General features: G+C 34.0%; 2 protein-coding genes across 2 annotated transcripts; one reads left to right on the top strand and one right to left on the bottom strand.

Annotated features, from left to right (window-relative positions):
- The first annotated feature begins 1,755 nt into the window (after positions 1-1,755).
- On the top strand, positions 1,756-3,017 carry LOC109813554 (PRA1 family protein F3). The gene has a single exon (XM_020377751.3). The coding sequence runs from the start codon at positions 1,938-1,940 to the stop codon at positions 2,526-2,528; it is 591 nt and encodes a 196-aa protein (XP_020233340.1). The 5' UTR covers positions 1,756-1,937; the 3' UTR covers positions 2,529-3,017.
- A 3,785-nt stretch (positions 3,018-6,802) lies between these two features.
- LOC109813552 (E3 ubiquitin protein ligase DRIP2) lies at positions 6,803-12,723 on the bottom strand. The gene is made up of 8 exons (XM_020377750.3): positions 12,528-12,723; positions 12,192-12,386; positions 11,075-11,174; positions 9,892-10,222; positions 9,300-9,742; positions 9,151-9,201; positions 8,139-8,211; positions 6,803-7,514 (listed from the first exon to the last, which is right to left on the bottom strand). The coding sequence occupies exons 2-8, from the start codon at positions 12,307-12,309 to the stop codon at positions 7,341-7,343; spliced, it is 1,290 nt and encodes a 429-aa protein (XP_020233339.1). The 5' UTR covers positions 12,310-12,386; positions 12,528-12,723; the 3' UTR covers positions 6,803-7,340.
- Positions 12,724-14,734: the final 2,011 nt, after the last annotated feature.

The following is a 14,734-nucleotide window of genomic DNA, read 5'->3' on the forward strand; positions in this document are numbered from 1 at the left end:
AATAAACGTACATTTTTATAAATTTTTTATAAATGTTAATTAAAAGAATAGTAATTGTTGTTAATTATGTACTTGAATTTTATTAAAAGAATAGCAATTTTTGTTAATTATGTACTTGAATTTTATTAAAAGAAAAGTAATTTTTGTTAATTATGTACTTGAATTTTATATTAAATATTATTTAATTTTTTTTATATAAATTAATTTTAAGAAATTATTAATTACTTCTAATCATATTTGATTTTGACATCTAGAATCAATTTTATTAATAATTAAACATATAATAAAAGTAATTTTGATCGATGGAATAAAATTGATCTTAGATATGTTTAACAAGTAACCAAACATATCCTCAATGTATTGGTTAATAATTTGCATCAACAACCAAATTTGAAGGTGCCTTTAAATTGAACTACGATAGAGCTATAGTGATTGATTCCAGAACTGCTTGTGGGAAAATCATTGGTGATCACTATGAAGTTTTCGTTGTGGCCTTCTCTTACAAGATGAGATTGTGTTCAATTGTCCAAGCTGAGCTTTGGGTTGTTTACTATAACATCAAGCTTGCACATGATATTGAAATGTCTAAGGACTTATTCATTGAGTCAAATTTTGCTATAGTTGTTAATTTCTTAAATGTCAGGTGCAGTAGGCATCATCTTTGTTACTCTTTGTGTAATAAAGTAGTTAGTAATATATCTCATTAACTATTTGAGAGAGATTAATCAAGTGACTGATATTTTAGCCAAGAAAGAATTGACTTTGTTAGAGGGTATCCAAACTTTTTCATACCCCTCCTACCTAATTACAGTTAGGTCCATTAATAGATGCTTCTGTTGTATTTTTTTTTTGTGAGTTTTAATTTGGACGGTTAGGCCCTTTCGAAAAAAAAAATTGAATGAACTTATGCTACACCCTACCTCCTCAAATTCTCCCCACTAGGCCATTCAATAGTTGGGACTTTGGTATAGTACATCGTGTGATGCATTTGATTTTTTTACTTTCTTTGATGACCTTCCTTATACTTTGTATATAAATAAATACTTATTATTATTTTTATTATAAGATATTTTTAACTAAATCATAAGAAATAACGAGTTATCATTTTTATTTTTTTAATTATTATTAAATTTTATGAAAAAAATAAAATATTATTTCATATAGAAATTTATACATTAATATGAATAAAATAATAAATAACCGTTAAAGAGTCTAAAATATATGAAAGAGAAAAATATATAATATCGTAATTTTTAATAAAGATAAAAAATAGAAAAAAAATTAGTATTTTATATCTTATAAAAAGTAATTTTTTAATTGTAACTTGTAAATTTGTGATAAAAACCAAAGAGAGTAACATATAATCATAACAAATTAACAATGATATCGTCCATAAATTAAACTTGCTAGGTGCTAGCCATAGGCCACGTCATGCCGACACAATATTGTAAGCATAACGCTTCCGTAGTCGACAACCTTTCATTGATCCATGAATATTGTCACATTATTTTACCACTTTTCTACCTTTATACTAACTTTTATTTTACGTTGGGATTAGTTAAAATCTTACTACATAAGATAATACCACCGTTCATTATTTTTTGGTATATGTCAAACTTTTTTTGGTATATAGTAGCACCGTTCATTTGGATAGCCATCAATTTCTTAAAGAAATAAATAAAAAAGCATAAAAAATTATAGGGGCAAATAATAGTCAAAACAACTAAATGTCTTAACCTTTTTGGCCCAATTATAGAAGGGAAGTGCAAGACGTCGTTTATGTTGCGGGCTTCATTGAACAGTGAAGAGTCACAGTCAGTCACAGACGCGATTATTACACCAAAACGACACGAAGCACTTGCCCTTCAGACACGTCCTCCGGAACCTACTTCACGTTCCGGTTAGGGTTAGGGTTAGGGTTTCAAGCTCCAAACGCAATGTCGTTCACTAACACCTCATCACATTCCTCTCGTTACAGCCCAATCCCTTCCACCTCCACTCCTCCCTCACGCGCCGCCACTCCCTCCGGCTTCCCAACGCGCCGCCCATGGGAGGAGGTCTTCGCGCTCCACTCCTTCACGCGCCCCTACTCCCTCGGCGAAGCAACGCTCCGAGTGAAGCGCAACCTCGGCCACTTCCGCGTGAACTACGCCATGATCGTTCTCTTCGTCCTCTTCCTCAGCCTCCTCTGGCGCCCTATCTCCCTCATCGTGTTCCTCGCCGTCTTCGTCGCGTGGTTCTTCCTCTACTTCTTCCGCGACGGCCCCGTGGTCCTGCTCCGCCGCACGCTCGACGACCGCCTCGTCCTTGCCGTGCTCACCGCCGTCACTGTGGCCGCGCTCGTCCTCGCCGGCGCCTGGCTGAACGTGGTGGTGTCGGTGCTCATTGCGGCAGCGGCGGTGGCGTTGCATGCTGTTTTTCGGAGCACCGAGGATTTGTACGTGGATGAATTGGAAGTCTCCGATGGAGGATTGCTTTCGGTTGTTGGTGGAAGCCCTACGAAACGAACGGGGTACGCTAGCATATAGCTAAATATGATATTACTTATTTCGCTTTCGTTTAATCGTTTTTTGTATTACTTGCGTTGCATATATTTGAAGAAAATAGAGGCTCAATTTTTTTAGGTTTTGGTTAGACGAGAATTTCAATTGTATCCATATTATAGTTTTTCTTACCAGTTACCATGTTGTTAGAAGGAAATGGGAACGGGTTCCTTTTGTTGCTTTTTTTTTTTTATAATGTTTTTAGAATGTCGTGTAAATTCTTGGATAGGTTGAAGAAGCATTCAATGTGTGTACTTTCGGTTCCAATTCGATGTATGTCCTGGTTTGATATGTTTTTGCATTTGTAATAGTCTCAGCAATAGTGATAAATTTTTTTTGTCGAGTGTAAATGTAGATAAATTTTTGTTGCTTCGAAGTGTGAACCATTTTGGTTATCGTTTCTCTTGTAATAAGTGATGACCATATTATGTTGAGATCAAATTAGGTTCACTCTCTTTATCCTTTTTCTTAGTAGTTCATGATCAAATTGAGATCATATGTTCCTTAATAGCACGCGTTGTATATTATGTTGTTCTTTTTGGAGTGGCTTGGATTGCTGTTCTTCTGAGATTCGATTTTGTTGAATTAGACTTTAAATTGTGTTATATTATGAAGATAGGTTGCAGATCATGTTTGAGTCTCCTGTGTGAGTCAAGTATTGAGACTTGTAAGTGTACAACATTTGAGAGAATTGAAAAGAGAACCACTGAATGCCAATTCATCATTCTCTACTTAAACCATGTGTCAAAGAACCTGTTTAGATCCAATCTAGAAGGGCCTTTGAGGACCTCTCTACTAAAAATAAAGAATATTTTTAAGTAGAGAAACTTTTGAATGTCCTTTTAGGCTTTGTACCCAAACATGCTCAAAGCATCTGCCTAAATGTTTAGCTGTTAGCTGACACCAGAGTTAGTTGATGTCAGTTGCCCCTTTTGGGTTAGTTTGACAGTTCGGTGAAATTTGAGATCTGATCTGACAAACATGTATATAAGAACAGCTTGTAAACCAACTGCAATCAGACTGAGTATCGAAACTCTTCCCTCTTTTATTCTTGAGTACTCTTCCTGTTTTTTCCTCAGAATTTGAATAGGATTTCCTGGTTTTTCACCCCATAGGAGGCATTTGGTTCTGGAGGATCTCAAGGTCTTTGATTTGTAAAATCATTTTATTTGTTTTCATTTCTTGTTTTACTAGTAACGATTAGATGGACACTTTGTTTTCAAATGTGTGTATTGGAAATGGCGCAAACAACATTTTATTACTTACACTATTTCTTGTGCAATTATTCAAAAACAAGATTAGAGTGAAAATAAGGTAGCATTTTGTATTAATGGATGAAAACAGGAAATGAAACAGAATATTTTTCCCCCAAAACTAAACAGGTTCTTAAATTCCCAAATATTTCTTGGCTGTGTAGATACAAAATATCTGTTTTCACATAATATTATGGTATGTCTTAAAATGCCTGTTTCACACTTACCTCGAGATTAGACTGTTGCTCTGATTTGAAAATTGATTCCTTAACCTGAAAACTACACCTTTGCAGATTTCTGAAAAAATGAACCACATGTTATAGACAGATATAAAATCATTTAGGGTAATTATATTCATACACTCAGTTTCTTTTCGATCTCCATTCTATTCCATTCTTCTTTTCTCATCACATTATTTATCATATCTTTCGCTTTCTTCCTTTTCTTCTTCTTCTTCTTCTCTGTCTCTCTCTCTTCCTTGTACTTCTCTATCCTAAATTGGGGTGGACGGTTTACATTTTTCAATCGCGTGTGTTATGTGTCTCTTCATCTAATAGCTTAAGTTATTGAGATATCAATATTGGAGTTGGTTTGGTATGATATCAAAGTCTCTGACTACGGGGTCAACAATTTGTGTGAGTTGTGGAATAAACATGAGGTTTTACCTAAAAGCCTTGGGGGTCTGGTTCTCATATTTTAGAGCCCGTTGGATTTTCTAACACGTCTGTTCATGTAAGAGGCCAGCACCCGCTTACTCTACATCTTTTGTAGAAATTCAACTTAATTGTGAAAAATGGGAGAGCAATGATTGAACTATTAAGCACCTGAACGTGTAGGCTATTGTACCACGTTAAAAACCAACTCTTTCAATAACTTATGCTATTAGGTGAAGGCTCTTGTCATAATTCATAAGTTTTCTGTTTCATTAGAGTGAAGTACTGAAAGATTTTTTATTAGAGTCGGCCCAATAATGAGTGAAGTCTTAAGTAAATATTGAGATTTATTTTGTTACTTTGAATAAGAAAGTTATATATTAGGTTTTTTTTTTATATTTATCAATGTGTAACTTTTATATTTCATTAAAACTACGAGTAAGTATTTTTTTTTATGGTTGGGCCTAAAGTTTGAGCTTCATTAGCCTTACCCTTAGGCAGGTGCTGATTTTGATGTTGTTTATCATATAGTTAACTTATTATATGAATAGATGCCTATTAGTTATTGGCACATAAAAGAAAAACAAACTCGCTCACTTTTACTGGATTAGATCTAAAATACTGAATTTAGTTTTTATTGTGTTTTATATTTTTTCATATAGATTTACATTAATGTTGGATAAACTATTCATAATCTTTTTGTAAATTTTCCAAAAAAAAAATGGTAGTTGGTTCCGACCTTTCATTAGATTATGTTTTAACCTAATCTAAATTTTCAACTAAAAAAAAAAACACGTAAGAAAAGAAAACAGTGTAGCAGGGGAGCATCATGTATGTATTTCATGGATATGACATAATTTATTTGGTTTTGATGGCTGAAAACTGTAGTTTCTTTCAAAATTTGAGAATGCAAATGCATGCCTAATCGGATGACAACAATACGACAAAACCTTTGCATATCAATTTAGAAATTGTTTTTACTTTTTAGGATAATCGATAAATTGTTTGGGTGTGATTTCATTTTTGTAACAACGGACATGCTTGCTGACCTGCCTGGGGGCTGGGGCCATGAATCAGGAGCGTGTACCTCACTGCAGGTTGATGTCTCCATATTGTGTCATTTCATAACTTATATTTGGCCAAAAATTGAAAAGAGAACAGTGTCTAGCTTTTAATACAAGTTCTTGTTTGAACCAAAACGGCGAAAATCCATTAATTCTTTTTGGAAATCTAGGAATATGGCAAATGATTTTTTCTCTTCTAATTTTATGTTTATTTGACGCTAGCTTTGCCTTATGATTATGAACCAACATGTTAAGAATGTTAATGAACTGGATGACTTGAAATTAATAATATTTTTATGGAATAAATTTGCTAAGAATTTCTTTAAACCATGTTAATATAAAAAATTTATTGAATTTGTCAATGATTAATATCTTTTTTAGAACAATTGATTTCCTATTTTTAATGAAGTCTTCTTTTTTAATTATATTTTTTATTTAAATATTTTTAACTTCTCAAATTTAAGGTAAATTTATTTTTAATCTCATTTAAAACTAGTTTTTTTAGTTCCTATAATTTCAAAAAAAATTATTTTAATTTTTTAATTCAAATTTTGTTAAAAAAATATATAAAATACCATTTGATATTTCTATTAGTAAAAATATCAAATTAAACTCGATTGAAATTACATAACTATCTTAATTTGTCACTTTTTTTTATATATTATTAGTAACTTGAGGAATTAAAACAAAATTTTTAAAAATCATCCAAACTAAAAATAACAGTTTTAAATTTGAAATTTGAAGGATAAAAATAAATTTATCTTAAATTTAAAAGATTAAAAATATATTTAAATCTATATTTTTTTATCACAAAAAACCTTTTTAATTATATTTTTTTTTATGAAAAGACTCAAACTTGACCTTATTTAAAGAGATTGAATTTATTTTCAAAGTCGTTAGTAAATTTGCTAAGAATTGAATATAAACTATTTAATTCAAATAATGACTAATTATTTAATTGAGAGGACAACAAAAATTAGAGACCTGATAGTATAATTAATATTTTTTTAATATAATGTGTCTAGAAAGCAAAAAAAAAAAAATTATGCGCTCAAAAAAGGGAATATATAAATCATCACATATTTAATATCTTCTGTGTAAAAAACATAATCGAATTACAATGGAGCACTTCTCACTAATGTCATTTGACAGTTGACACCATTTCGCACCACATAACAAATGAAAATGTCGTCATAAGTGCAAAAAGAATATGAACTGATGAAGCCAGCCTCGACATGGTTGGTTCTTGCACATTATAATTTATTATCACTTATCAGGATCATTGTGGGTTTCAGCATAAAAGAAACTTGTTTCTATCTGTATTCGTGTCACAGCCCAACATGGTTGGTTCTTGCATACAAACTTATACGGTAGTACCTATCATTTTTTTTTAACAGGAAGATTCAAGATCTAATGTGATTTTCTGCTATTCATTTGCTTGCAGAAATAGTAATTCATACAAACCGAATGAAAATAGTAGGAAAAGACAATCTAAATTGAAATGTCAAATATCCAAGAAACCATTTGTCGCAACTAGCTTGAAAACAAAAGGCATGCTCTCGAAAAATCAGAAACCAATGATCACTACAATGACCAGCAGAACAGCATGCTACTCTACATTTAACAGACTACCAGGAGACGAGATTTCTTCAATTTATTCAACCTATCTTATCCTTCATAACATCGCGGCTATTGGCAACTCAGTGACAGAAGAATTCTTGTTGAATATACATGCTGATGACTGATGAGGAAGCAATTATTCTGTGAGGTTCTTGATTTTTCAAGCTATAATAAAAATGTGAAAAGGGCCATAATTTGGAACCATGATCAAGGCTGTGAGACCTTCCGGCCATAGGTTAGGATCATGACAAAATCTTTCCCTGAGGATCCAATGGTTGCAGGAATTCTGTGTCCTGTAGACGCCGTATCAAGCCACAGTTCAACCAAATTTTGTACCTGTAGTGAAGGAAGCACTGGATGTCCCATGCATTTAATCTCAACCTGAAAGAAAAGTAGCATGAAGAGTTAGTACAGAGAAACATGTACACTAGCACAGTTTACCTATTTGAAACTATTAGAACCAACAGGAAGCAATAATTCTGACCCTCAGAAGCGCCAAAAGTTAAGAAAAGAGTGATGTGATTCTAAGTTCCTACATAAATTATGTACTGTGATAACAGTTCTGTGCAGTAAGAATTAGAATGAACTGTGTGTGTAATTACATTCTAGTTGCAGTTGGGACAGTATAGTGAGATAAATATCAAAACATGACTGGATAATAATAAGTTAACTGACAATGAAATGAAACCTTAAAGGGAAACTGCTAAGATGTTGCCCCCATCAAGTGATACTTATAGGAGTAATTGGGGAAATGGGTATCAGAATATACGTTATACGTAAATGTCTTAGAATAGTGCAACATTTCTAGCGCTAAAAAGACAATCAGAAAACTTTAGCGACAATCAAATTGTGAATGCTATAATACTATTTACATAGCTCTAATCAAACAGACCGAAGGTTCAATGAAAATTAATGCAAGTGAAGAACCAAGATACTAGAGTCTTTTGACTCCTAGATATTCCTCAATTACATGAATGTATTTTACATATCCAACAAAGAAATTACCTCATCCTCACTTTTCAGGCCTAGTTTCTTCATTAATAACTTTTGGATAAATGAGACTGGTATCCCTCCGTCCCTGTGGCAAAATGAATAGATAGAACTCAGTTAGATGTATATTTTAAAAGCCATAGAAGCAGCAAATGTTAAGTAAAGTCAGCTTCTCAGGAATATTTCCAGATGGGTAAATATAAGCTAATACAAAGAGAGAACGAGTAGTACTCTAAAACTAAATAAGCAAAAAAAAAAAAAAAAACTTAATTTCACACAAATTAAGAAATTAGTGACATTCATTTAATTTACACAATTTTATATAAAACATATACTTCAATTTTTAAAATACCTTTAATCACATGTATTTTCACCATTTGCTATCTTAGAGGTACTTTTAGAATAAGAACATTAAATAAAGTTGAATTAGTTGAAATTTGCTTACATTTCAATCTAAGAAATTTTAACATTTTTTACTTATATATAAGTCCAGAGAAAGTATTACATTTACTGAGGGAAGGGGAGGGAGGGAAGCATCCTCATATGACTGTTGAATAATTGAAAGCATACTTTAAAATACACATGGCCAATCATATCACACATTCATGGCCTATTTCCTTTCATGGGACAGTCACAGTTTTTTATTGCAGCTTTTCTTTTTGCTATTTCCTTTTATCAGTGTTATGCTAAAATAGTTACCATATACCTTGATATGCATATTTTCTGTGATTTATTCTCCTTCATCTAATTGACAAATAAATAATTGGCTACTGAGGTACAATCAGCCAAAGGTCAAACCAATTACTTCCTTTTATGTGATTTAATAAGTTGCATGAAATTTAATCTGTGGAGATGGGCTTAACATAAATATTTATTGAATATAGAATCACATGTTAGATTTTGGAAAAAGAAAAAGATCGAGAATGATGTCTAGTATTGCTCTATGCAAAATATTTTTTTTGTTTAGAAGCATATAATAAAGTGGTAACAGTGTCTACAGATGTCCATTAAATGTGAAGGAACTTACTTTATTCTTACATAACTCGAAGGAATTTGGGGTAAAGGTGCATCCCCTTCCCTGAAACATTAGTCTAAAATTAGTAAATATAGAAATATTCAAAATATGATTTGTAAGATGTATATATTAATTAACATTGGCAAGCAATGTTTTCTCACTGGTTTTCGGAAGCTGCTAAGGAGAACCAAATTGAATTGTTCCACAAGAGATTATTGCCAGTAGCATCCAGAACAGCCTGAGGTGATATTCTTGATTCTCCAAAAACAGGTTCCTTTTTTGGGCGTACTCTCCGCAATTTGTGTGGTTTTGCTGTATCTGAAGAGACATGATCAGTGCTAATCTTTTCATCATCAACTTTTGCCTTGCGCTTATTTTCCTTAATTTTTGCTTTCAGCACTTTAGAATCACTGTCAGTCACTTTCATGGATTCTAGATTAGCATCAGACGCTTGCGCATTAGACTTAAAAGACTTGCTCCTACTAGCAGCCTCTGCTAAATAATTCAGAGTTTTCCAAAGATCCCATTTTGCTTCTTGTGGTTCAGCACCATTCTGTGGTCCTCTATTGCTTATGGATTGGCTATTTTTAGAAGGTGACAAACTCTACAATAATAAAAATACAAGCACATTATTATAAACTAATGTCAGCATAATCAGGGAAAACAAATGAACCAAGATTACAAAGAAATAAACAAAAGTAAACGGAACCATATATGAAGAGTAGAATGAGAAAGCCTGATTGCCTTTCCTACCTGTCCAACATTCTTAGCAGACTTGTTTGAAGTGTCAGGTGAGCATGAACTATCTTGGCGGTCATCCAGTAATTCCGCTTCTTTTTTAATTACCTTTTCAATGGAGAAGCTAGAGCCTGGCAGGCCACTAGCCTTTCTTGTAGGTTTTGTTCTTCTTCCTGTCATGGTTAACTGTGTGGATACCCTTGGAGTGCTGACAACCAAAGATGAAAGTGATCTCTCCTTTCTTCTAGCTGGTAACAGTACAGAGGGGACAGCTACAGGTTCCTTGTCCTTTCTTTTATTTAAAGGGAAAATTTTGTTCCTTAAATCTTGTAAGCTGTTATCTGGCCTGGTAATAGGAAACAAGACATGAAGCAAATTAAAAGAGAAAATCTATTTTTTTTAAAAAAATTAGCTGTGTGCTTCAATGCCAAAGCCATACATATAAAGAATGTAGTGAAGGCAATTAATTTAAATAAAAGTTTTCAATTTAAGTTTTACCAGTTTGTCATATCTGCTTGAGAAAGTTCTCAATGGTAATACTATCATCTATTATCTAACAAATTCACCAATCCCATATCCTAATGCCCCATTGTTTGATCCAAGTTCAGCATTGTATGTTCTTATAGTTCAGTATCTTAGTCTTTTATGATCAAGGTATCATTTTTGGTAAAGGACTGCAAACAATAGCATCCTCCCTCCGAATAAAATGAAATGAATTCTTCTGAAGACAAAGTAAAACTAATTAAACTTAAAACATTCTCATCAGTAATTGTAGCACCATCATAACATCTCATTCTTACATGGTGTTTCAGCACAATACCAACCTAGAGGAAGATCTAATTGCAGCGCATGAATGATCTAATACACCTGTTAGTTCCTTTTTCTTTCCCTAATGGGGTTTCAATAAATGTTTGAGCAAGCAGTGTTAGACAGCTTTACAGTTCACAACTAGACACGTCAACAATATATCTTATATCTCTATTTTAGCAGCCTTGAAACAATAATTGACTTGCAAAATAGAATTGTCACAACATATAAAGTTAAATCAATACCTTTCATGCATATTTATCATTTCACAATTCACAACCATGTCAAAAAAAAAGAAGGGGGTTGGGGGTTATGGTTATTTTCCCCTTCTTTCTGAAGAAAAGGTACAACAGGAAAGGGGTGAGTCACAAAATTGCCTGAGTGGACTGACCTCATTTTCTCAAGTGGAACAATGCCCAAATCAATGTTACAAACTGGACAGTTCTCCAATTCTTCATCTGTAATTTTATCATAAATGCACTTCCTGCAAACTGCAAAAATAAATTATAGAATCAATTTGTCTAGTCATCTATGAAGCATTCACAAGAAATTCAAACTTATCATGAAACTCTAAACAAGTTAGTTTGACAATATCCATGGGAATAGAGAAAAACAATCAGGCACAGTTACGACCACTGTTGAATGGTTTATAGACTTCGATATGATTTCTCGTATATATCTTTTTAGGCACTAAAATACAAGAAAAAAAATTCAATGCATGGGTGAAGTTTATATGCTAAAAAACCAACACTAGAAAAGTACAGCAGAAATACAATTGACATGAGGAGATTTAGTCACAAACTCATAAAACTGCCAAGAGTTTTTGCTACTGAAGCAAAAAGCTAGCTAGACCATCAGAAAATTGCACGCAAACATAACATTATGCCAGCCATATGCATGGATTTAAGGTAGCAAATAATAAACAGCATGAGAACCATTTCAACTTTCCAGCTGCTAAAAAGTAGAAATTGCATGGTGATCATTTGCTCCCAGGCACCCCCAATCTTGCATGAGCTAGTCAGCTAGAATATGGACTAGAACTTCACGCATGCCAGAAAGCAATTTTACAAATTATTAACACTCGCAATTACCGTCAAACAGTCCTAATATAGAACAGAGAATCTACCAGGCTTACAAGGATATTTTATAGTTTCTCTAAATGCATTTTATTTACAAAAACTATTAAAAACTCTTCTAAACTTGTATTCAAACAGGCTTATAGGCTTATAGTAGTCCAATCCAAACCAACAGAACTTCCTAGGGTGACAATCACGTCCTCCACGGTGTGTGACACGCGATTTTCCAAAAGCACTCAAATTATCAAACACCCATAATTAAACAAACACCAGACACGCCCCATCCGAGGAAGAGTCACTAAATTAAAGAAGCACCGAACCCAAATGGAGAACACAAAAAGTAGGACAAACCCCATGAAGGAAAACTCAAAAAAGAATAAAAATTAGAGAAAATTGAGATCCTATGAGGGGTTATAAGAAGGAAGCACTAACACGTGTGAAGGCAGAGAGAAATGGCAGTGGCCTCTTTGAGAAAGTTGTTGCAAAGAGGGCAAGTCATGCATGCTGCAACCGCATCCCTCTTCACTCTCACCAACCGCTTCATGGTCATCACGTATGTATATATATATGTATCCACCACAGCGCACCAGACTGCATGCAAATTTACGTCGACTTCGTTACAATCACCTGCATTAACACCAGCATCACACACAAGCACGGAAACAAGGCTCCGAAATGAACAATCAAAGACGGAATAGTAACATATTATGTGGGTTTTGGTTAAAAAATAGAATAGTGCATAGAAAAGGGTGTGATGAAGGAAGGTACCTAGCTAACGATGCGTGTTAGGAAAAGAAGGTGGGTGGGTGAGATTGGACGTGGATTTAGGAGGAAGTTGTTGGATTCGGACAGCGTCGAGGTTGATCTCGAAGAGAAAAGGCATTAACCGAACGAAGCTCGCATCGGAACTGGTTTTGTCTTTTTTTATTCTATTTATTTTCCGAAACTTAACCTTGTATTTATTTTGTTCCATTTCTTCAAACAGATAGATAGATAGATAGGGAGTGATGTCGGGGGCAGCGATAACGTGCACCGCAGCGCTCTCTTTCTTTAAGATGCGCACTCTACACTCTTCCTTACGTGTCATCAATGGGTTGGCTCTCACTTTCTTTTATCTGCGCTCGACTGTATCTGAGATAAGTCTTTTTAATTTTATTTTCTGTAAATTGCCGTCCCACTGCATTAGTTTGTTTATTTTTTTAATTAAGCTTTATATTGTATTTCAAAATATTTCTTATATTACTCTCATTTAAATATTTATATAGTTAAAAATAATCATTATAAATATAATTTGTTTAATCAAGATGATTTATTTATTACAAATTTTTATTATAATAAAATATATAATTAAGGTATTTATTTATTATGGGTTTTAATTATATAAAATAATAATAATAATAATAATGTACAGTTTACCTTAAATGATAGTTAATAATTGTCTAATTTTGATCTCTTTTGATTTAAAAAGGGGTTAAGTTCTCATGCAATAGTTAATAGAGTTGATGAGGTGGGTTATTTTTATTGACATGGACTATTCAAGATTTCAAGGTGGATGGACATGTGTCCAAAATTTAATTATTGACATATATAAGTTTGAGAATTAAAAAGTTACAAATATGCGACCCAGTGTTCACACTTTCTTTTCTCTGCTGGTTCTTTTTAAGTATCAAAGGCTTGTAATAAAACAACTTCTCGAAATTTTATCTCTCTCTCTCTCTCTCTGCCTTCAATTCTCCATCAATCCTTCGAGCTCAAATCTCCAAAGCCAAACAAACTGCACACAAGCTATCACTTAAACAAAAAACTAACAAAATTATTAAAAGTCCTAATTAACAAAACTCCAGAAAATAAAAGTAAATTTAAGCCTAATTACGTATGCAAACCTACATGAAAGTAACATTATGCAAAACATGACATAAGAGCATCTGCAATGGGGTTGCTTATAAGCAATTCCCTGTGCCACATCAGTGTCATGTCAGTCCTGGCCCACTTTATGAATTGCTTAAATTTTAGTAGAGTTGCTTGTACAAACAACTCTGCTAAAATTTAAGCAACCCATAAAGTGGGTCAGGGCTGACATGACACTGATGTGACACAGGGAATTGCTTAGAGCATCTACAATGCTCCCAACCACTTTAAATGGGTCCCACTGTGCCACGTCACTCATAAGCAACTCATACTATATTTTTACAACTTTTACTCCAATGGCAATTGCTTATAAGCACCTCAACTTTTTTACAACTCATATTACACTTTTTGACACCTCAATTTTTTTACAACTCATATTTCAATAATAATAAAAATTACATAATAAAAAATATATCAAAAATTTTAATAATAAAAAGAAATTTTTACCTCTCCAACGGCTCTCCAACGTTTATTTTTTTTGATTTACGTCTATCAACTCTCTTCTCCCACCGCACTCTCTCTTCACTCTCTCTTCTCCCACCCCACTTTCTCTTCACTCTCTCTTCTCCCACCGCACTCTCTATTCATTCTCTCTTCTCCCACCGCACTTCTCTTCACTCTCTTTTCTCTAACCGGCGCGCGGAGGTGGTCTGGGCTGAGGGGTCGCGCGCGGAGGGGCCGCGGAGGGTTCTGGATCGCACGCGGAGGGGTTATGGGTCGCACGCGGAGGTGGTCTGGGCTGAGGGGTCGCGCGCGGAGGGGCATGCGGAGGGGTTCTGGGTCGCACGCGGAGGGGTTCTGGGCCTTCTGGCGCTCGCGGTGGTTGCGGTGGTTCTGGCTGCCGTTCTGATCACGCGGTGGTCGCCGGCTGCCGTTCTGGTCATGCGCAGAGGGTGTCGGAGGAGACGAAGATGAACACGTTCTTTTCAAAAAAAATTATTTTCTTAAATCTGAACCATTTTCCAGGTAGATGCATTTTAGCCAATCAGAGTTCTCTCCTTAATGCTAAGCAACGTGTCTTGTACAAGCAACACTAACAAATTTTTAAGCAACTCAAGTGCCACCTA

This window comes from Cajanus cajan, chromosome 7 (assembly GCF_000230855.2).
Source record: "Cajanus cajan strain Asha chromosome 7, NIPB_CcT2T_4, whole genome shotgun sequence".
Classification (NCBI taxonomy): Eukaryota; Viridiplantae; Streptophyta; class Magnoliopsida; order Fabales; family Fabaceae; genus Cajanus; species Cajanus cajan.

Coding starts and splice junctions, on each gene's coding strand:
- LOC109813552 (XM_020377750.3), bottom strand. CDS start 12,309: ATGACCATGAAGCGGTTGGTGAGAGTGAAGAGGGATGCGGTTGCAGCA. Junction 11,175..12,191: donor TTCTCTCTGCCTTCACACGT/GTTAGTGCTTCC, acceptor TTATTTTTGCAG/TTTGCAGGAAGTGCATTTAT. Junction 10,223..11,074: donor GTTCCACTTGAGAAAATGAG/GTCAGTCCACTC, acceptor TCCTATTACCAG/GCCAGATAACAGCTTACAAG.
- LOC109813554 (XM_020377751.3), top strand. CDS start 1,938: ATGTCGTTCACTAACACCTCATCACATTCCTCTCGTTACAGCCCAATC.